Source organism: Crocuta crocuta, unplaced genomic scaffold (genome assembly GCF_008692635.1).
Source record: "Crocuta crocuta isolate KB4526 unplaced genomic scaffold, BGI_CrCroc_1.0 scaffold205, whole genome shotgun sequence".
Taxonomy (NCBI): Eukaryota; Metazoa; Chordata; class Mammalia; order Carnivora; family Hyaenidae; genus Crocuta; species Crocuta crocuta.
This window is the reverse complement of record NW_027530644.1, coordinates 5,870,483-5,893,534: the sequence shown is the minus strand read 5'-3', so window position 1 is coordinate 5,893,534 and position 23,052 is coordinate 5,870,483. Positions and strand designations below refer to the sequence as shown.

Here is a 23,052-nt window from a genome sequence, read left to right as displayed (position 1 = left end):
TATTAACAAATATACAATATATAAAGTACATATACATGATATATAAATATGTAATATGTAAATATATAATATAGGTTCACAATCTCCCTTTTTGTATCTATGTCCCACAATTTTGAGGAGTATGTTTCTTTATTTTTTTCTACTCTACCCTGTGACCAGATGCTGGTTAATAGCAGAAATCAGTCTTGTACTCCTAACACTGTTGAAAGATCAGGTGAAGAGTTGAAAATTAAATTTAATTAAAAACTTCTAGGGACAAGGTGAGATATGGATAATCACTATTAACACCTATTTTTATCCTCTTATCTATCATTTAAGTCTGAGCATCGAAAAGAATTAAAGCTGATAATTGCTAAGACTACTTGAGGGGGTTAATTAGACTAATACGCATTATTGATGTAATAAGATAGATTGTTAAATAAATTACACAAAAAATATTATGTGAGTAAATGTAAAGTATTTATGATTGTGTTTAATTAGATATGAGTGAAGAATTAACTGTTCAATTTCTTCAGCATAGGGCAAATATTTTATGTTTGAAATGTTGCCCCAGTAAGTGGTAGTATGTCTAGAAAATTAGAATGGGAGTTTTCAAGTTTTATTAATTATAAGTTACTGAGACAGATCATTTGGATATGTTGCATAAAGGATAGTACCGGTAATAGCATTTGTATTTTATTTTATTGGAAATTACAAAAAATATACACCAGCAATTAGTTGTTAGAATTTGATAAATTGATACTTTATTCCTAGTTGTATTATGGGCATCAATTGTAGTCTACATCTGATGGCTTCTGATGAATATATGGTGTGATGAGACTACTTGGTTTTTATCTATACTTTGTGCCCTAGAGTCTATTATGATAAAGTTACTCATTCAACATAAATATTTACATGTTTATAAGATTGTTATTACTAATCATCTTTATAGAAATGTATTTTGTCAGAATACTAAAAATAAATAAATAAATAAATAAATACAATGACATCTCAGTATTGACTGCAATGGGTCCACCCTAAATTTGCATATGAGAGCTTTCAGGAGACTTGCTAGAGCCTTGGAGTAACAGAAAAATCCTGAGTCACTCCTTTTGTTTCCTCTGGAAACTGGTCTGTCAAAGGGATGGTAACAAATGTTTCCCAGTCTACCACATTCTCATCTCCCTGTGGAAAGATACTTTCCTATCAAATTATGTTTTCAGCTGTGGGTAGATTTCCTATAAAAAAAGAATACCTATAAAATCCATTTTGCCTCTGATATTCCTTAAACATTAAACAGAAAGAGAAGGAAAAATTACACAAGTCACCTCAAAGATTAAATATAAATCAATTTCAGAGTAATTTTATTAATTAAATATTTATTATAAAATAGCTAAGAACTCAGTAGTTATTTCTAAGTGATTTTTAAAAAGCAGTACTCAAAAACTAGATCATAACACTTTGGAGCCCATTGGAGCATTGATTGTACATGTAGTGATGCTAATCATTACACTATACTATGTTACACTATACTCACATTACAGAGATTGTAAGAATGAAATACAAGAATTCACACTGGATCTCTAACAAATGAGTATTTTTTAAAACATTCAAAGAATATATGTTTAAAATAAGCAGCTTTGTTCATACAGAATAAAATTGGTGTCAAAGAACAGGTGCTATGATGAAAGAAGCCAGTTTTTAAGATCTACAACTTTGATCAAGTTACCTTCCTTTAGCTTCAGTTTTTTAGAGAAAAGTATAGGGCTCATAAGAACATTGGCCTTTCATGTTTTCGAGATTGAGGTGAAAATCAAATTAGATGATGCATATAAAGGTGCTGTGTGGGGACACGTGGCTGGCTCAGTCAGATGAACATGGAATTCTTGATCTTGGTGTTGTAAGTTTGAGACCCATATTGGGTGTTGAGATTACTTAAAAAAATAAATAAACTTTAAAAAAGGTGCTATGTGAATAATATAGTATGTATTATTATTAGTCACGATTACATCTTTAGTTTTATTCAGATATTTTACTGTTGTAAAACGTGACCTGCTTCTATTATTATGGGATCAAAGGGCACTTCTGGATGTCACTGCAACCCTGTTATATACCACCTTGGAATCCTTAGTATTCTACCCAGATCTGTTTAATGTTGCAGTACCAAGTGCTTCAGAGCTTTCTAAATATGTCTGAGAATAACAGAGAGCACATACATGTAACAACTATTTTAAAAGTAAGTTTTAGTTACAAAGCTTTTGTGTTTCATTGTAAGAGGTTTCTTTCCTAAATATAGTAGTTTCCCATTATTTGCGGTTTGGATGTCTGCGGTTTTAGTTACGCGTGGTCAGCTGTGGTCTGGAAGCAGATTGTCAGACGTATTGTACTGTCAGAAAGCCAGTAGTAGCCTAACCCTGTCTCACAGTGCCTCTGTCATTCACCTCACTTTATCCCATTGTGTAGGCATTCTATCATCTCACATCATCACAGGAAGGAGGACTTGAGTACAGTAAGGTATTTTGAGAGACAGAGACCACATTCATATAACTTTTATTACAGTGTTTTGTTATAATTGTTTCATTAGTATTATTACTAATCTCTTACTGTGCCTAATTGATAAGTTAAACTTTATCATTTATATGTATATATAGGGGGAAATACTGCCTATAGGTTCAGTACTGTTTTCAGCTTCAGGCATCGTCTCAGTGTGTTGGAACATATCCCTCACAGATGGGTGAGGACAACTATACAGACTGGAGTAAATTCTTTATTGAGCAATTCTACATATATAAAGTACAACAATGTCATTATTGCCATTGTATTGATGAAGAAACCGAGTGCCTCAAGATGGCTAAAATATTTATCTAATATCCTATGATTTTAAGTGATAAAAAGTGCATAATTGAAACCTAGAGTCCAAATTACAATTAGATCTCTTGTAATAACAATTTCAGAATAGGTGCTACCCTACTTTAATGGGTAAAGATGGGGAAGTAGAAAGGAGAAGTTCCTTCTCTAGGGTAACAATAAGTGACCAAATTAAAAAAAAATCTCCTTGCAAGTCACTACTTTGTCTACTATAATGTTCTGATTCCTAATCAGTGCATTAAATGAGACCTAACAGAGTTGTTTCAGGATATTTTACAATTTACAATTTTATAGTTTGATTCAGATTTTGGGTGGTAAGTAAACAAAAAACACTTTCAAAGATTAGAAATGGAAATTCATTTTGCTCGATTTATTTAATGGAGCTAAGTAAAACTTTGGTATGAAAATCAGAAAGGATATCTTGAAAAATGGAAGTTCAAAATCCATCTCAGTCATCACCATAGATGTAAATGTCCTACACATCAATTCTTGCCAAGGAAACTCATATATGTACATACATCACAAACAAATGGGATTTATTTCAAAGATAAAATAAAGGTTTGATATTAGACTATCAAAGTTACTCATAAGCATATCAGCAAGTGAAAATTAAAATAAAATTTAATTTTAAGTCCTGCTAAAATTTTTAGAAAACTACCAACTAGAAAATTCCTTAATGGGTTAAAAGATGTCACTTATAATAGAAGAGCAAAATACTATACTCAAAGGTAAAAGCTTAAAAATCTTCTCTGCAAAATAGGAAAAAGAATATCATTATCATTATTTTAGTTGAGTGTTTTTTTTTCTGGTACTCCTAAGCACTGTAGTAAGCTCATAACATAGTTTAAGAATTATGAACAAAAGAATGAAAATTCAGTTACTCACAAATGATAGAGTATTACGAAAAATAGGGGAGTTCAAAAAGGTTTCTCAGTATACAGATCAATTGCCTTTCAGAATACCAACATAATTCATTAAATATATGATGTTACAAAAAAACTGTTTAAAATAGCAACACATTCCTTTCTAGAAGTTAGCCTAAGAAAATACACACCTGATCTTTATGAGGAAAAGTTACAAAATTATATTAAAAATATTTTAGAATCCCTGGTAAAGAGAAAACGTACCATACCCATGTGTAGGAAGATAAAGTGTCACAAATACATTAGTTACACATTTTTCCTGCGAAATCATAGAATTTAAATCAGTTACTAATATGAGTTATTACGTAATTTAATAAGATGTTTGCACATGTAATTGGTTCCAATATTTATATCCAAAGGCAGAAGGCAAACAGTATGTAGCACAATCCAGAGGAAGGAGAATATGCAAGACTTGCCCTATTCAAAACTAAGACATCATAAAACTACACTAATTAAGTCAGTGTTTGATTGGCTTGTGGTTGACTATCTGTTCAATGGAATAGGATAATGATCCTGGAAACAGAACCCATGTACAGGAAGGATGATGCATGACAGAACTGGAATGTAGGTGGACAGAGGAAGGATGCTATGCGTAAGTTATCCTAGCACAATTGGTATTCCACATTGAAAGGCAAAAGGAGAAAAAATGTTTGGAAGACTATACAGAGTAAATACTGAGCAATTCTGTCATAAGCAACTGCAAAAACAAATGTCTGTAAGCAGGAGAGTGGCATGATTTGATTTATATTTTAAGAGTTACTTCCTGTCCTCTTGGACAAAAGTGGCTATTAAAGGAATTTTCTCTGATGATGATCTGTTTCCAATTGCTGGTGAAAGGAAAATATAGTGATTATGGGTGTTGTGCTTCCTTTCAAAAGGATTGTTAATTGCTTTAAGAAAAAAATATCTATTTGACTAATTCTCTCTCAGCATTCTTTGCAATCATCTATTTTCTTGAAATGTGTTTCCCTAGCTCAAATTTATCATACATTTCCTTTAGCTACAGTGAGAAGTGTCTGACAATCTTAAGCTAAATACCCTGGATTTTTTTCTCAGTATTATTTTATAAACTTTTTTCTTGCATTTTACGATAAATAGTTGCTGTATGAATTATGTCATTGACTAACATTCCATGGACCATTCAGTCTGAAAATCTATGAAAGAAATAAACATTTCATAATTTATTTTGTAATATGCTTAGTTCTTACAAAAGCATTTTCTAATGTCATGAATCTTTAAATTGTCAGGAAGAAAAAGCATAGCAGTTGAAGAAACATGAGTATTTAACAAAACCTGGCACATAGTAAAGAGTGTAAATGTTAATTTTCTTCTTTCCTACTGCTTTATTGGTAGATATTAAGCTAATTGAGATGAATTTAAATGGATTGTATAAAGTTGGATTTTAAGGTGAATTAAACACAATTTGTAGAACATGGAAGTATAAAGTGTTGAACATTGAGTATTTTGTAGTGATAAAATCCAAGCTCTTTCTAGAAATAATACAAATGAAGAGAACTAAGTCACAAAGTTTCTGTAGCTAGTACATGATTACTGATTTGATTACTGGTAGAAGAATTAAGACTCAGTGTTTCTTTTTTTAATGTTTATTATTCATTTTTTGAGAGAGAGAGACAGAGAGAGAGTGTGTGAAATGAGGGAGGGGCAGAGAAGGAGACCCAGAATCTGAAACAGGCTCCAGGCTCTGAGTTATTAGGACAGAGCCCCAGGCGGGTTTGAACTCATGAACCACGAGATCATGACCTGAGCCAAAGTTGGACACTTAACTGACTCAGCCACCCAGACATCCCAAGACTCAGTGTTTCTTAATAAACCGTCTAGTGTATCTTCCTATTTGGATCATATTTAAGTGTTATATATACAGTCTTTTCTCACATTAGTTAATTTAATAGAAACTTTGCATATACACACACATCACAAATGTCCACTATTATTTTACTTCAAAGATATATGAAATAAAAAGCCATTTTGTATCTTAATTGTGAATTATTCAACTTTTAGCTAGTAATACATACTCCAGAAAGCAATATATTATCACTTTTTCTCTGAATGATTATTCTTGAATTATACTGATGTTAATAATTATTAGAAATAGGATTAAATACTACATGTCCTTTATTTAAACTATTCAGTCATAGAGTCCATTATCAAACTATCTTGTAGATAATGGTATTCAGTTTTCTCCATAAGATTCCAATTTTGACATTTAATTTTGTATATAGAACTCTATGAAAGAGTCTGTTATTTAAAATCATTTAGTATTTTGTGATCTACTAACCATGAAACCAAAAAATGTCTCAAGCTGAGCATCCTGTACTTTTTAAAATTGTCTTTCATTAAAAGTAAACTATGGTTTTGGAGTATTTGTTTACAATACTCCAAAATTGGACACTTATCAAAGAATTGAATATTATACATATGAGTTTTGTTTGATCTAACTTGAATATTTATTTATGTATGCCTCACAGTCTGTATTATATTCTTCTAAAATATGTTTATTTTATTCTAATTTATTTAAAATTCTTCGTTGTGCAGTAGAGGAGGACAGGGTTATTGGCTGGGTTATTTTTCACTAAAACTGCTTTAGAATTTCTTTTATCTTCATGCAATAGGAATGGCTTTGTATCACTATGCAAATTTTTACATGTCAAGCAAATTTTGGCAATTTGTCCACCTAGCAACAATTAAGTTTTGTGTGTGTGTGTGTGTGTGTGTGTGTGTGTGTGTAGTGGCTTTTTTTTTTGTGGCTAGATTTATCCTTACACCAAACATGTACTGTTAGAAATGAAGTCAAGAACTACCTTATCCGAAGGAGAAACAGACAAAGGAAGTTGGAGATGAAAGGGTTCTAGCTTGGACATGTAATGGAACACTTTGAGTTTTTGAATCTGAGAGACAATAGGTTAGCAGTCTGGACTCTGAATATGACAATCAACTACTATTAGCCAGAAATAAGACATGAATCTGGGGAAATACTTGTATTAGATCTTGAAGTATTCTTTCCAGCAGAATACCAGTTTTGTTCACTGTTAACACCCTGGCCCCCTGCAGGTCTCAGTGGAAACTCACCCCATCCTTTATCAGTGACCAGTTCTAGCCAGTTAACTGCTAGGAAGGGCTTATTCTTAACTCAGAAAAGTTCTTCCTCTCTTGAAAATCTAAGAAACTGAGTGATTGGACACAAATGTCGAAGTATGTCATTTAAACTACCACTGGCCACCATATTAGAATCAGAAGAGAAACAAGTCTCAGATTAAAGCTTACCATGTAAATAGCAGAATGGAGAGACAAAGGAAATCTAGGTCTCTAATGAGGAACCAGCTGAGGTTTTTAGAGTCCATCTGAAAGTCATCTACCTGAAAGCCCACCCTATTCTTGAGCTTCCTTTTACTTAAGCCATTGAATTTCTTTATTGCTGAAGTTACTTTGAATTGGGTTTTCTGGTTATATGTACCAAAAGCATACAAACTCATTCAAAATTGTAATTGTAATATGAGGATATACAATTCAGATAAAGATGCTTCCTATTTGGAAAAATGAAAACTGAAAGGCAGGAACTTATGATTTAATTCTAGATAATGTAAAATGTATGACATTATTATTGTACTCTAGCTTATCATTACTGGTAATAGTCTCTATACTTATCTTTCTTAATAAAGCTTTTCTGTGCTTTCTATCACCACTTTTTATTCCGTTAATATTTTTGCTAATGTAAAAAAAACTATGTGCATGCATGTTAATAGAAAACACTAGAAATATGGTCATATGCTCTATATAAATTATTTCCTGATTTTTAAATAACAGAATAAAGTTTTCCAAGCACATTTAAACAAAAACAGTTATGATTTCTATAAGAGATAGTAAGGTTTCACACATAAGAAAATCAGGGATAGAATAAAAACTTGGGATAGAATGATGAACCAAATGTATGTGGCTCTTGACCTCATGTGGCTTACAAATAGGTGCACATCTGGGTTTTTATATAAAGTACTTGGCATCACATGATGACAGAGCTACTTAAGTGTTAAAATTAGTCCATAAAAAGACAAAACATAATGAAATTGAAAGAATTTTTGAGTTTGCTATTGTCAGTTGAACTATATCTTTCCAAAGCACTTAAAAATAAATAGTAGTTTTTTCATTTCACCAATGTTGGGTCTGTTCATGTTGTAATATTAGTTTTTGTCTGAAAATAGTTTATGCACTTTCACATTTTGAACTTTAAATCACATGGATATTTGTCTCCATTCCCAATTCATTCAAATAAGTGGCTGAAACCTTTTTAAAATTATTTAATATGTGAAATTTTATTGTACAGTGCATTCAACATCATCATTAAACTCTACAGGGAATAGATATCTATTTCACATAACTAAAGCAATTAGGATGTAAAAGTTGAAAGAACATTGTTGATATTTTCAATATTTGAGCTACTTTCACTAACAAATTTATTTTAAAAACTCATATGCTTTTATGTCTACATAACAAGCACACATTTTCTGGAAGACATTCTTTGAGATTTAGCTGATTATTTCATTAGAGCTTTTTACAAGTTTGAAGATTAAAACAATGAATACTTTAAAAGATTTATTTAAAATTTAAAATAAAAATACTCCACATAGAATATAAACTCAAAGATTTAAAGTACAGATTTAAAACATATTATCCTATGGTGGGCAGCAAACTGAAACTGAAAGTTTCATGAATAATCTTTTGTATTAATTATAAAAGAATAACCAATTTGGAAGCTTTATGTGTATGTGTGTATCACAGAAGGAGGAGCAGAAGAAGTAAAAGGAGATAAGTCATATCCATTGTTACAGGAATATCATCAATCAGTCACATTTTTATCAAACAAAAGTAACTTAATAATACAAAGTAACTTAGAGAAATAAGCTGTTTCATTAATCATATATTTATAAATTTAAAAAATGTAAATTGTCAAAGTGTCTATATTTCATTTAAAAGATTGAGGCTACTTAAAATATTAAGAAAATGAGAAAAAGAAAGAGAACACAGAAGTGATTTTTTTGTAAAGAAGCTCAGATAAAAGTGTTGTTACAAAAGGATGATAGTTCCTTTACTTCCTTTACTCCTGTCGTCCCTCAAAAGCCACACAATCAAATTAACAGTACTGACTGACATAAATCACAATTTGATACCAACATGTTGTATATACAGAGAATAAGGACATCATTAGAAAGTGTTCCTATTTCTGTTGATCTATAATATACAGTGTAAGTGAATGCCCTGTTGAAGATTAATCATCTAGATATCCAAAGAGATTTGATCGTGAAGCCCCCAAAACATAGAAATTATGACAAACCACTGTGACTATGGCAAAGAAAACAGGTGCCTGGTCTTGTAACAGGCAGAAAATAGTCAAATATGAAGCACATCAGAAGATATGCTAATGTTAATATGAAACCCAATTGTTGAACATCCAATTCCAATCTAAATTGTATTTTCTTTCTGATTCCACAGGTTTCAGATGTATTTGTTATTATGGAGATTCCTATCTAGAATTTCGGAATGTGTTGTTAAGTCCACAAAGTAACATTTCACTAGAATTTCATACCTTCAACTCCTCTGGACTCCTGCTCTATATCAAGCAAGACTCAAATTCAGCAGATGAGTTTTTTATTCAACTATTTATTGAAAATGGTACTTTAAAGGTAAGCCATTATATTCTATTTAAAGGAATTTTAGAAAGTTCTTATTCTTTGGTGGTTATTATCAAAATAAAACTGTATCTTAAATATATCTTTTATAATCCTCACTAGGCTGTGTGTTCTGTTTTGTAATTTTTTGTGTTTACTATTTTTATATCAAAATAGTATATACTTTGAATAGCTTTCATTCTCTGCTCTTTATTTTTAACCTTTATCTGCTGTTATGTTTCCAAATATCCTAGTGATGATAACTGCTATCATTTTTTTATAGCTTTAATGGAATATGTGATCTGGGGAGCCCAAAGATTTTTTTCAGAGGATCCTTAAGGGAAAAACTATCTTCATAATACTGTTGTTTGCTTTTTCCACTTTCATTCTCGTATACAATGGAGTTTTCCAGAGGCTCCATGGCATGTGATGATGTCATCTTTCTGATCACTAATGTAATGTGTACTTCCACATTTTTGTATTTTAAAAATGTCTGTTTTAATTTTAATATTATAAATACTGGTAAACAAAAACTCTTTGGGTCCTCAATAATTTTTAAGAGCACAAAGAGATTCTGAGATCAAAAAGTTTGAGATCATGGGTTTAACACTTGGTAATCTTTATAACAACCTCCTTTTAAAAGTCCAACATCAGGGCACCCAGGTGGCTCAGTCAGTTAATCATCCAACTTTGGCTCAGGTCATGATCTCACCGTTCCCGAGATGAAGCCAAGCATTGGGTCTATACTGGCAGTTGGGAGCCTGGAGCCTGTTTTGGATTTTGTATCTTCTCTCTCTCTGCCCCCTCCCTGCTCACATCTGTCTCTGACTCTCAAATATGAACATTAAAAAAAATTAAAAGTCCAAGATCACACAGCTAACAAACATTAAGGCTGACTTTGAGTTGAAAGTGTGTGCTCTTCTTTGAATACTGTTCTACCTTAACAAATCAACTCCTATTCCTGAGGTAAATACCCAGATTAAGGAAGTCATCCAAATCATCACTGCAATAAAGTAATTAACTCAACATAGCCTAATATATGAAATATAACACTGTATTTTTATCTATCATTTCTTTTATGATGTGATTTATATATGTGAATTTCCATGAAATAGTGAGTTATACCTTCTAATTTAAATAAGTCACATTATACTAGTTTGACTTTCTTTAAATATTCATCTTTCTTAAGTAATATAATATATATACATAATTTAGCACAAAGTCTGATATCATTAATAAAATATCAGCCAGATGTAGGCATTAGTAGTTGTAGCATTTTTATTCATTCATGCATTTGTTCACTCATTTATTGAAGATTTATCTATCGCCAGGAACTTTGCCAGTGGTTCTGAGGTTTCATTGGTAAACATAACCCACTTTATTTTCCTCATATTGCTTCCAATTGATTACAGATAATAATAGGAACAGGAGTTTCTTACAGGAGTAAGAAAATAGAATTTTGTAATAAATAGAACATAGTAATTAATCATCAAACATCAGTATTAGCTTCAAGTTTGCTGATCCTGGCTCTACAGCATTTTCCTCAACTAAGACCAGTTTTTTATTCTTATAATAAGCATAAAAAATATGGAGACCAATATAAAAAATTATAAAACACATAATATTGAGCATTGGTCATGTTCAAAATGTTTCCCCTCAGCACAAATTCCTGCTGCAAACTCCCATTAACCGAGTGTCTCTGTCAGTTAGTTCCTCTCACACTGTGGACATCTCCATAGGCATTTTGAGGAATTACCAGAGACTTGCAGGATTGTGGGTGAAATATTTTATGAAATAATGACCGATGGAGACTCACTTTCAGATGGATAAAAATAAATTCACAATAGGTTGAATCAAGACATCGAGGAATTATAAATCCATAATGGAAAAAAAGATTTGTGGAATTTATTTCTTTTAGATTTTATGACAAAGGATATATATTCATGTCTAAATAATAACTACTATAGTTTACTGAATTGAAATTATGTGTAAGCCTCCATCTTAAGAAATGAATTAAGATGATCAGCTCTGGAGTTAGACTCTGAGTTTAGAGCCCAGCTCTCCCACTTAGGAGCTCTGAGAGCTTGCAAGTCACTTAAGCACTTTGTCCTTAAATTGACTCACTTGTAAAATGAAGGTAATAAAGATTGTTGCGAAGCTTAAATTAATAAATGAATAAATGTTGAGAAGTAAATGTAATATAATGAATAAATAAGTAAATGCATATAAACATGTAAAAGGATGTCTGGGACATATTAATCAAATGTGAGGGTTAGGTATTTTCTCTCTGCATGTTGCAAAGATCCTGCAGACAAGCTAGGCTTCTCACATAGTTCAGTATTACACATGCTCTTAGGACTCTTTTAAGAATAGTAAGGAATTTTTACTTTGTTGTGTAAGTCCAAAATTCATGTTCTTCTCACATCACTGCTTCCTTGTCATGATTTAAGAGAAATTTCAGTGTTATTCTGTCTTCATGATTTTAAGATTTTCCTTGTTCCACTATGATTTGTGAGACTATGCTCCAATTTCTTCATCTATTTTAAAAGTATAATCATATGGGGAATGCACTTACATTACAATTTTCACAAAAAGACATATTTACGGTTGAACTTTTACAGTAAAACATAATTTAAGATCTATTCTAGAAATGTAGAATTGTTAGTTTTTTTAGGAAATATAAGTTTTAGGAAAGTTTAATAATATGAAACTTAATTTTAATTTTTATTTTTTGTAACAATTTTTAAAAACACTTTACTAGCTCTTGAATAACAAGGAAGTAAGTGCATACATAATATCCATTGTTGGTACTCAGAAACCAGTCCGCAGACTTATTTTCTGTGTTGCAAATCACTGTGCTTCTCTGGCTAGTGGCAAACCTTAGTTTCCACCTCTGAATAATGGAGCTAATAAGAGAATAGTACCTACTTCATAGATTTTTGTTTTTTATTTTGTATTGTAAGGAAGCAATCAGTTGCTCCTTATGAAGTGTTTTAAAACTCTATGATAGTCAAATAATCACTCAATAGACAGTAGCTACTGTGTATATATGTCATATATATCTATATATGTCACAAATGTACTATTTATAATAAAAGAAAAATTCAAGTAAAAATAATAGAATGGTCCATTAAATATTTTATATATGTTTAACTTTGACAGCTTTGAAGATAAAAGGGAATTATTAACATCTTATCATTATATCATTAAAATGATAAAATATGCTATACATTTAAATATACTATTTAACATATTTCTTAAAGCCAACTGATACATAATTTTGTAAAGGAATTTTTTGCAATGGCCAAATATCATAAAATTAAAATGGTATAATTTTTACCTTTGGACTACGTGTGGGGTTTTAGGTATATCAACTTTAATATAGCTAGATGCACAAGAATTATGCAACACTATGCAACTGTGTTTCTTTAACTTATATGTGAGTTACTGATTTCTTGTTGATATGATACACCCCTTTCCGGAAAAGGATGGCTGTACTGTAACTAATATATGTGCAGGTACATGCTGTTAGAGGGTGATTAGACCACTGCAGCCTACTTGTGGAATTCTCGGGGTCCTGATCAAATGTACCTGTTGTAGACATGATCTGTCCCCTTTGAAAATATAACTTGGCTCAATTAGTAGTAACCCTAAAAAAAACCCCACCCCCCGCAGCCTCAGAAAGCTTAGAATAAATGGTTAGCTTCCATAATCTTTATGGTTTTCTTCCTTGGACTTTAACATCACCCTCTACACTGTATTCACTGATCTTCATGTTGCTCAACTGGTAGTATGTAAGGAAGCTTGCTAATAATACTCATTTTCTGCTAGTAGAAAAAGCTGCTTTCTCAACCATGTTCCCCAGAATATTGGAAGAGAAACCAAAAGTGTGTGTGTGTATGTATGTGTGCATGTACACATAATGCGTGTGTGTGTGTGTGTGTGTGTGTGTGTATATATATATGCATATATATAATACTTATACATTTATGTATTTTAATTCTAGCCTTTATTAGTTATATGCCTTGAATGTTCACATCTCTTTAAGTTTCAGACTCTTTGTCTCCAAAGCAATATAAATTTTATTTGTAAATTATAAGTCCATTGCAAATATTATGTGTTAATTTCATTGTGAAAAGCTGAAGGAAACTTTTTTTTCCTATAGTACCACTTTTTCTGTGCTGGTGAAGCAAAATTGAGAAGCATTAACACTACTATTAAAGTGGATGATGGACAAAAGTATACACTGCTTATCAGGTAATCGATACCTATTTTGTTGGAGACTTACAATTATTATAAGTAACAAAGACCGTTCCTTTGGATGTTGTTTTTGCCTTTTAAAGTGGAGGTTATCCTGATTAGTATACACATGCACTTGAATGTGAATTAATGTTTATCAAGCCATTCTGTCTTTTCTCTATGTCCTTAAAATAGTACCGAGGAAAGAATGTTATAGGGGTTATATTATCTATGAAATTACATAAGCAGCTTTACAAAGAAGTCATGAAAGCTTCATAGTATTTTCAAATTAGAGAAATCATAAAAAGCAAATAAAGTGGTATTTCTTTTGATAAGCAAAGTTAAACATATTCACTGTGGAAAATTTGGAACATCCAGAAATACATAAAGAAGAAATTTAAAATTATTCTTTATATCACAGTCAAGATAGAATAGTGAACATGTATTGCTCTATTCCCAAAAGCTGTGTTTGAAGGTGACTCTCTCCCCAAACCCTCACCAATATCAGTATAATTTTGCCAATCTGGATAGGTAAAAATGATATTTTCCCTTAATTGTCCTTCTTTGACTTATGACAAAGCCTGTTTTTTTAATATAGGATTAATGCCTTTATATTATGTGTTTTGCCTCCCTCCACTGTTTTTTTGTTTTTTGTTTTTTGTTTTTTTTACTTATATGGTACTTTAAAAAACATACCACCATCCTAATTCAGTATGGAGACTAATATACGTTATTTGGTTACAACAGTACATGATTATTTAGTAATAATAATTATCTGTTTAAAGTCAAAAAAAAGGAAAGCGAAAAGGCTAAAACAGGGATGAGGAAAGAAGTTATTTGGAAAGTTTTAAGGATGTTGTACTCTCTTTCAGCCAGAACTTTCCAAATTCTGTCCTTGAAGCATTTCATATTTTTTAGAAAACTGACCAAAAAAAAGTATTATCAACTAAATTGAGGAAAGGCTATATGACATATACCACCTTTGACTGCTCAAAATGCACAGGAGCTTTTTAAAACCTCTAAGATACATTTAATAAGGTCTTACTTGCTTTGCTTAACTCAAAATACAAGCGCAGAACGCTTTAATATTTTATTAACATTTTAACCTTTGAATAGTTAATGTTGGGGGCAATGCACTTTGGTAAATGCCATCTTAGCTGAGATAACAATATTTCTGAGTAGAGACTACCATCATCTGGAGGGAAAGCAGGTATATGAGCATTAGGGCTGCAGTAAAAATCAGTTATAAAAGACATATTTTAGCTCCTGAAGGAAACAAAGACAGATGAGAAATGATGTGAAAACATTTTCTGGCCTGGGGTTTGTTGAAAAAGAGTTTAAAAAATCATTGAAGACACAGAAATCATACTTAAAGTTTATTAAACACCAATAATGTGTCAGGTGGTAATTTTATAACATGAATTTATTTATTGTTAAGAACAATTCTTAGTATTATCTGCATTTTCCACATGCAAAACTGACAGATTAAATACAGAAAAGGACATAGTTTTAAAAAATGGCACAATACCAAGGCTGCTCTTATTCCAAAATGAGAAGGTGTCTTTTAAGGTGTAGACCCTATGATCCATGATGTAGAAACATAATATGATTTGGTCTCTTAATCCTAAAAGAACTGCTGTATAGTCAAGATAAGACAAAGATAAGAATTTTAGGGGTCCCTGGGTGGCTCAGTCGGTTAAGCGTCTGACTTTGGCTCAGGTCATGATCTCACAGTTAGTGGGTTTGGGCCCCGTGTTGGGCTCTGCGCTGACTGCCAGCTCAGAGCCTGGAGCCTGTTTTGGATTTTGTATCTCCCTCTCTCTCTCTGACCTTCCCCTGTTCATGCTGTCTCTCTCTCTCTCTCAGAAATAAATAAAACATTAAAAAAATTTAAAAAAAATTTTTAAGTGGCCTGCCCAATGAAAGACTAATAGCAGTAAGAACAATATTTGCACATATTAAACAGCAAGTAGCTATAACTAATCATAATGAGATTCATAAAGCCCATCATATTGGTTTGGTCAGGCTGCCATAACAAGTAGCACACATTGGCTGCTTAACCAACAGAAAGTGATTTTCTCATAATTTTGGAGACTAGAAGCCTGAGATCAAGCTGTCAGCAGGGTTGGTTCTTTAGAGAGCTCTCTGCTTGGCTTGTAGATGGTTGTCTTCTCTTTGTGTCTTCACATCATTTTCCTTGGTGTATATCTGTGTCCTAAATCCCTCTTTGTATAAAGACATCAATCATCTCATTTTAAGTTGCTACCTCGTTAAAGACCCCATCTTCAAATATGTCACATTCTGAAGCACTGGGGGTTAGGACTTCAACATATGAATATTGCAGTGGACATAATTCAGTCCATAACATTCATTTGCATATTTGAAGATGAGGCTCAGAGAAGGTAGACATCTTTCTCCAGATCACATTGTTAGACAGTAGGAGGTGTTAAAAAATATTCAGCAAAGTAAATTTGAAGATCTGATTGGCCTTATTAAATGATTCTTGAATTGGGCAGCATCCCATCTAGCAAGTAGAGGGAGTTTTTGCTGAGATATATATTTTTTTCTTTTAGAGAGAGCGAGTGTACCTGTGAGCTGAGGAGAGAGTTAGAGGGGCAGGGAGAGAGAGAATCTTAAGCAGGTTCACACTCAGCACGGAGCCTGACATGGGGCCTGATCCCATGATCCTGGGATCATGACCCAAGCCTAAGAGTTGAATACTCAACCTATGGAGCCACTCATGAACCCCAAACAAAAGAAAAATTTTTAAAGGCAGAGAGAAGGCATTTAAAAAAAGGAATTTATTAGCAAGGAATATATTGTTTAGGCAAGGTTACCCTCCAAAGGGGAATGGAAAGGGTCTATCAGTAAATTTCCTAGTATTGACCAAGAAATTACATGTTGACTGCTTAAAGATTATATTTTCAGGGAATTAAAACTGCAGTTAGGTTAGGTATTAACTCTGCTGACTTGGCCTAAGTGATGCCATTTTTAGCCTGTGGTTTTCCTTTTAACAGAGGGCAAGATTAGAACCATGATCTTCTGCTTTCTGACCTGATCATTTTTTTCTACTCTAATATGTCCAGTTAGTGTTTTAAAAGTGACAACATACTATTTAAAATCTTCTTTAAAAGAAGCATTAAGGGGCCTCTGAGTAACTTGGTAGGTTAAGCATCTGACTTCAGTGATGTCACAGTTCATGGGCTCGAGCCCCGCTTGGTCTCTGTGCTGACAGCTCAGAGCCTGGAGCCTTCTTTGGATTCAGTCTCTCTCTCTCTGTCTCTCTTTCAAAAATAAATAAACATTAAAGCATTTTTTTAAATAAAAGAAACATTAAATGTAAAGCATTTAAAAATCCTAAGAACACATACTTTACACTGTCCTCATCACAAGTAACTTTTGAAGATATTTAACAACTAAAAAAATCACTTTCTTTTTATGTTCTATGACATTATTGCAACTTACCTACAATTGTTGCTTTTAATTTTTATCAAATAGTAGTTGATAATCTGTTTGTATCTGTTTTAAATTCTCTAAATTCATAAATATTTCTTCACAAGTTTTTGATTTATTTGAAGCAAGGCAATTTATACAAAAATGCTTTTGTCTGTGATTATCATCTGTAAAGAACAACAGTGGGTTTCCATTAATTTTATTTTTCTATACCTTTAAAATATACTTCTAGATGTAAAAGGGAAAACTTATCTGTAATTTTAAGTTTAACTCAATTCAAGAATGCTGTCATCAATAATTTTTTTAACCATTAACATACTCTTTAAAGATAAATGGCATTCACACATTTGACTTCCAGATCTACACTCTTTTATGTTGTTTCTGGTGAATGACATTACCCATTGAATATGAATATAGGTGAAGCATCTTTCCTCACATGCTCTTATAGAACTAGAAGAAAAAGAATAGCAAGGTTGCACTCAGCCCATGATGAAGTGCTCTCACAAAGAGTGAAACAAATATGCTCCAAGAAAAAGTAACCGAGCTCATTATTTTTTACAACAAGGAAAGACAGAGTGTTCTGCAGAGCAGCATGGCCCTTTTAAAAAAGAAATGTGGATTGCTTACCTTAACAAAAAGCAGGAAGGAAAATATGGAATGTTGAAATCAGGTGAAACATACACTGGTATAATAAAGATACTAAGGAGTGCTTATATTAAAAACTATTTTAGTGAGAAATTAGCAATAGCTGTTACTTATTTTTCAGTGGAAGAAGGGAAAGTGAAAATGGGACCAGGCAGTGATATTAGGCTAGTGAACAACAGCATACAGCATACCAATAGGAAAAGAAACACAATAGGTATCCATTTGTTACTCCACTCCTGAATATTGTAGAGGTATTTATTTAAACATAAGGTGCTGAGAGAATCTAAGATAGTGGTGCATGTATTCTCAGGCAAACCCAAATCTGAGAGTGTGATGTAGCATTTTATCCACGTCTATTGGTATATTTACCATAATTATGTGTTTTCTATTAATTAAATACCTCATGTACCAGTGTTATAAACATCATTGCATATATTACATGATTATATCTCTTATTATATATGACATAATTGTATGTTAATACATTATAGTATTATAATAATAGAGTTTGCATTTAATGTATGTATGTATATATTTTATGGGACTTTTCCTTTAAAGCCCTACTTAATATTTACCTTTGTTTTTGGAAGGAGATAGGATTTGGGAATCAAAAATAGAAATAAATCAGGTTTTTCTTACCTCCTCAATTATGGGCCTTAAAAGTTTTTTTTTTTTACATGCCTGCCAATTAAAATATATATCCCTGCCTTAAAAAACAAAAATCATTCATTTCCTGCCTTAGTCATACACTCTTAGTCTACATCCTGATTTGTAAGTAAATTGTATAAACTACCCATTCTCCTGGAGTTACCTCATGGAGAATTCATTGATTTGGCACTTTGATTTGGGGTAAGCACCTCCTACACTGAGAGCTGTACAGATCAAATAAAGCAGAACAAATGAGAACATCTTGAGTCACTCTTGAGAGAATCATTTACCAGCTACTGTTAAGGGTTAGTCATATGGACATACGATAAATTATAGTGAGTTTTGAAAAAGAGCATAGTGGATATAAGAACAATAAATGGGACTTAAGAAGACTGACATGCGCCAATGAAACTTACACATTAACAAATATTTTTTCAAGTGAAACAAATTTGTTTGTCAACTGGATACAAAGCCTGTACCATACTGACATTGTTTCTGTTAGGTGATGATAGGAGGATGCTCCTTAGGGAATAGTATCAAAAGGAAAGGAAGAAATAATATATATTTGAGACTAATTATGTAGGAAAGAGTGAGGATAAGGTCTGTAGATGCAATGGCAGTCAGATTGTATAGGTCATCAAATGCCACATCATATATAATAAAGACCGACTAGAGAATTTTTAATTAAGGGAACAGATAATATGATCAAAGAAGTATTCACTTTCCTTAATAGAGTATGCTAAACTACAGTATATAGTAGACTCTAGATTTCTACACCTCTCCAGATCCACTCTATAGTTTCTTCTCCAGTCCTTCAAAATTGACCTGTGTAAATTACATTATGGGCTCTGTAGCGAGTTGCATTATGTTCCTGCAGAATTTGGGTGTCCTAACCTCCAGTGTCTCAGAATGTGGACCTATTTGGAGATAGGAGTCTTTAAAGAGGTAATGAAGTTGAACTAAGGTCGTTAAATTGAGCTCTAATCCGAAATGACCAGTATCCTTTGTAAAAAGGAAATTAGGACATAGACACATACAGAGGGAAGACAATGTAAAACTATAAGGAGAAGGCTGCTATCTACAAGTGAGGGAGAGAGACCTGGAACAAAGCCTTCTCTCACAGCCCTCAGAAGGAACCAGCCCTGCTGGCACCTTGATCTTGGGCTTCAAGACCACAAAATTATGAAACAATACATTCCGTTTATTTAAGCCACCTGGTTTGTGCGTCTGTGTTGAGGCAGGTCTAGCAAACTAATACAAGCTCCCTAGTCCTCTGGCTTCCTATTGGGTATTCAATGGGCAACACTGACAGGAAATTCAAAAAGCAGGCAATTAAAGTCAGGTTATATGTTCTCTTGGTCTTGTGTGGTATCCTAGGGACTGGCTCATTCTCTCCAGTGAAGGTCTCAGCTCCTGGCAGGTGACCTACTCCTCCAGTTTCTGCTAACTCTTTTCTTCCTGGTACCCTTTAGATAAGAAGTGGTATCAGACTATGTTGTGCTCCTGGAAAACAGAACTATCTCATGTAGCTTTCCTACATCTGCACCACATCTTTGTAGAGTGTGTTTATCCATTCTTATTCAAGTTTTTAGTTTCAATGTGGCATATGTTTTGGGCCAAAAACATGACTCCCCTCCAGTTAACATGGCAGAAAATGGTTGGATGGTTTAATGGAGACAGGCCTACAAGTAGGGTGTCTCACTTCTGTTGGCCTTCTGTTAGCTAGAATTTAGCCATGTGAACACACATAATGGGAAAGGGAATTGCAGAAGATTTTCTAGCTTTGCATCTAGGAAGAAACTAATTGAAACAATGTGTAGTACACAAGATGAGAACTATTTCTATAAGGGAAAGTAAGATAACTTTTTACCTTTAGAGATAAAGACAAAAGTAGTCAGTAAACAAAGTCTGTAATTTGAATCACAGTATTCATATTTCTTTTATCTTAGATCTGAGGGAGTTACTGGACTGCTTATAAGAAGAAAATAGAAATTAATATATTTATACCATTTATTTATTCAGTAACTATAACTTGTTTGAAAATACATAACTATCAAATTACAGATTATAATTAATTGTTTCATCCCACTATGTTTTTATAACTGAACATATCTCAACAAATAATGTCTTACCCAAACTGTGGGTGCACGTTACCCATGAATGATAAATTACTTCATCTTCACACTGTAAACCTTGAACTTTTTGTCTAAGTGATAGAAAACATAAAAATGCAGCAGACTGTGCATTCAGATCATAATGAAATAACGTACGTGTGTGTGTGTGTGTGTGTGTGTGTGTAAACCAACACATCATTCATATATACATATGAACCCGGGGCAATTGGCACATTGTTAACACAGTAAGCATCAAAATCTTGCACTTCTTTTGAAGATATTAATAATAACACCAAGAACTTGAGATGTGTCAACCAAAGCAGGATTGCTTTGGCACAGAATGCTGGAAAATCAGTGAGGTGGAAAAGAAAAGAAAGAAACCATTTAACCACTTTCCAACAAGTAAACATTTTTTTCTCTAACTAAATGTGTATGTTATTTCATTAATCTTTTCATTAACTACTGTCAGTAGTGTTAAGAAAAACATGGCAATGGAATAATGATTTTACTTCAACTTGAACAAAATAAAGAATGAACAATTGATTTTGATTCTAAAACTATATTTATAAAGAATCAGCAAAATGTTCCTCTAACATAAACTTACTTTTCTTTTTCCCCCGATGGGATATATTCATTCAAAGCAAAATATAGTGAATAGGAGTGAAATTTGATCACTTTGGAAAAGAGAATTTTTTTATAGTTTATTGTCAAGTTGGTTTCCATATAACACCCAGGGCTACAAGTGCCCGTCTCCATGCCCATCACCCATTTTCCCCTCTCCCCCACCCTCCTTAACCCTCAGTTTGTTCTCAGTATTTAAGAGTCTCTTATGATTTGCCTCCCTCCTTCTCCTTAACTATATTTCCCCTTCCCCTCCCCCATGGTCCTCTGTTAAGTTTTTCCTGTTGCACATATGAGTGAAAACGTATGGTATCTGTCCTTCTCTGCCTGACCTATTTAGCATAATACCCTCAAGTTCAATCCACGTTGCTGCAAATGGCCAGATTTTATTCTTTCTCATTGCCATGTAGTATTCCATTGTATAGATAAACCACATCTTGATCCATTCATCAGTTGATGGACACTTAGGCTGTTTCTATGATTCGGCTATTGTTGAGAGTGCTGCTATGAACATTGAGGTACATGTGCTCCGATGCATCAGCACTCCTACATCCCTTGGGTAAATTCCTAGCAGTGCTATTGCTTGTTCATAGGGGAGTTCTATTGTTAATTTTTTGAGGAACCTCCACACTGTTTTCCAGAGAGGCTGCGCCAGTTTACATTCCCACTGACAGTGTAGGAAGGTGCCCGTTTCTTCACATCCTTGCCAGCATCTATAGTCTCCTGATTTGTTCATTTTAGCCACTCTGATTGGCATGAGGTGGTATCTCAAGTGTGGTTTTGATTTGTATTTCCCTGATGATGAGTGATGTTGAGCATCATTTCGTGTGTCTGTTGTCCATCTGGATGTCCTCTTTGGAGAAGTGTCTGTTCATGTCTTCTGCCCATTTCTTCACTGAATTATTTGTTTTTCGGGTGTGGAGTTTGGTGACTTCCTTATGGATTTTGGAGACTATGCCTTTATCCAATATGTCATTTGCAACTATCTTTGGAAAAGATAATTTTAAATTGTAATCTACAAAGCCCAGTTAATCCAGTTTGGAATTAAGCATTTTTAAAGTTACAGGTTTTTAACTCCATTTATACAAATACTCCAATAAGTTTGGTACTGAGTATCTTTTAGAAATTATTTTAAAACATAAGTTAAAATAATAATACTCTTAAAAGTAGGACATTCCCCATTTTATTGGAACATCTAAAAATGCATTACCTATTACAGAATTACTGAAATTAATCTCAGAAAATGTTACTGCTATTATTCATTTGAAGGAACATACAGCTAGCTAGTTTCAGTTGTACTTAATGTATGTATTAAACATCAGAATTTTTGTTTTTCCCTTAAATAAGGTATTAGTCATTACAGAAATCAAAGCTGAAATTATGCAGCTGATGTTCAGCCTGGGGTCACCTGAACCTTCAGAGTTTATGGGATATTTTAGGTAGGACGTCAGCAGAAGGTACAGAAATTACCGCAAACAGCATTTAGCAGCTATGCGCATGTGTATTTATGGGAAAGTACTACATCTAGGTATTTTACACACATTCAGGATATAAAGATTCTAAGTACACAAAAACAGAAGACTGAGCTATTCTCTTAGATAGAAACATATATACTTTTTTAACCAAGATAATATTATAGACCAGAAATAAACAAGATCATAAAGTAGAGTTGGCTTCATTCTTCCAAACACATGCTCTTAGAAAGTAAGTAATGGCTAGAATCGTCACCATTCAGTGGCAGTTTCTTAGCCATCCAAATGCATGTCCTGCAGAGACCCAACTACTTATGAAAATAAAAGCCAGCACAGCATAAATGAAGACTTTAACAGGTAGCTGTTGATTACCCATGTTCTTTAATTTGATCTGAAATCTGCCTTCTTTTAG

At 32.9% G+C, this 23,052-nt stretch overlaps 1 protein-coding gene across 1 annotated transcript in view; it reads left to right on the top strand.

Annotated features, from left to right (window-relative positions):
* Positions 1–23,052, top strand: part of EYS (EGF-like photoreceptor maintenance factor) — a 730,244-nt gene that overhangs the window by 114,620 nt on the left and 592,572 nt on the right. The window contains exons 3-4 of the mRNA XM_077769091.1: positions 9,273–9,463; positions 13,614–13,705. Of these exons, the coding sequence (XP_077625217.1) occupies positions 9,273–9,463; positions 13,614–13,705 (283 nt within the window). The remainder of the gene's footprint in view (positions 1–9,272; positions 9,464–13,613; positions 13,706–23,052) is intronic.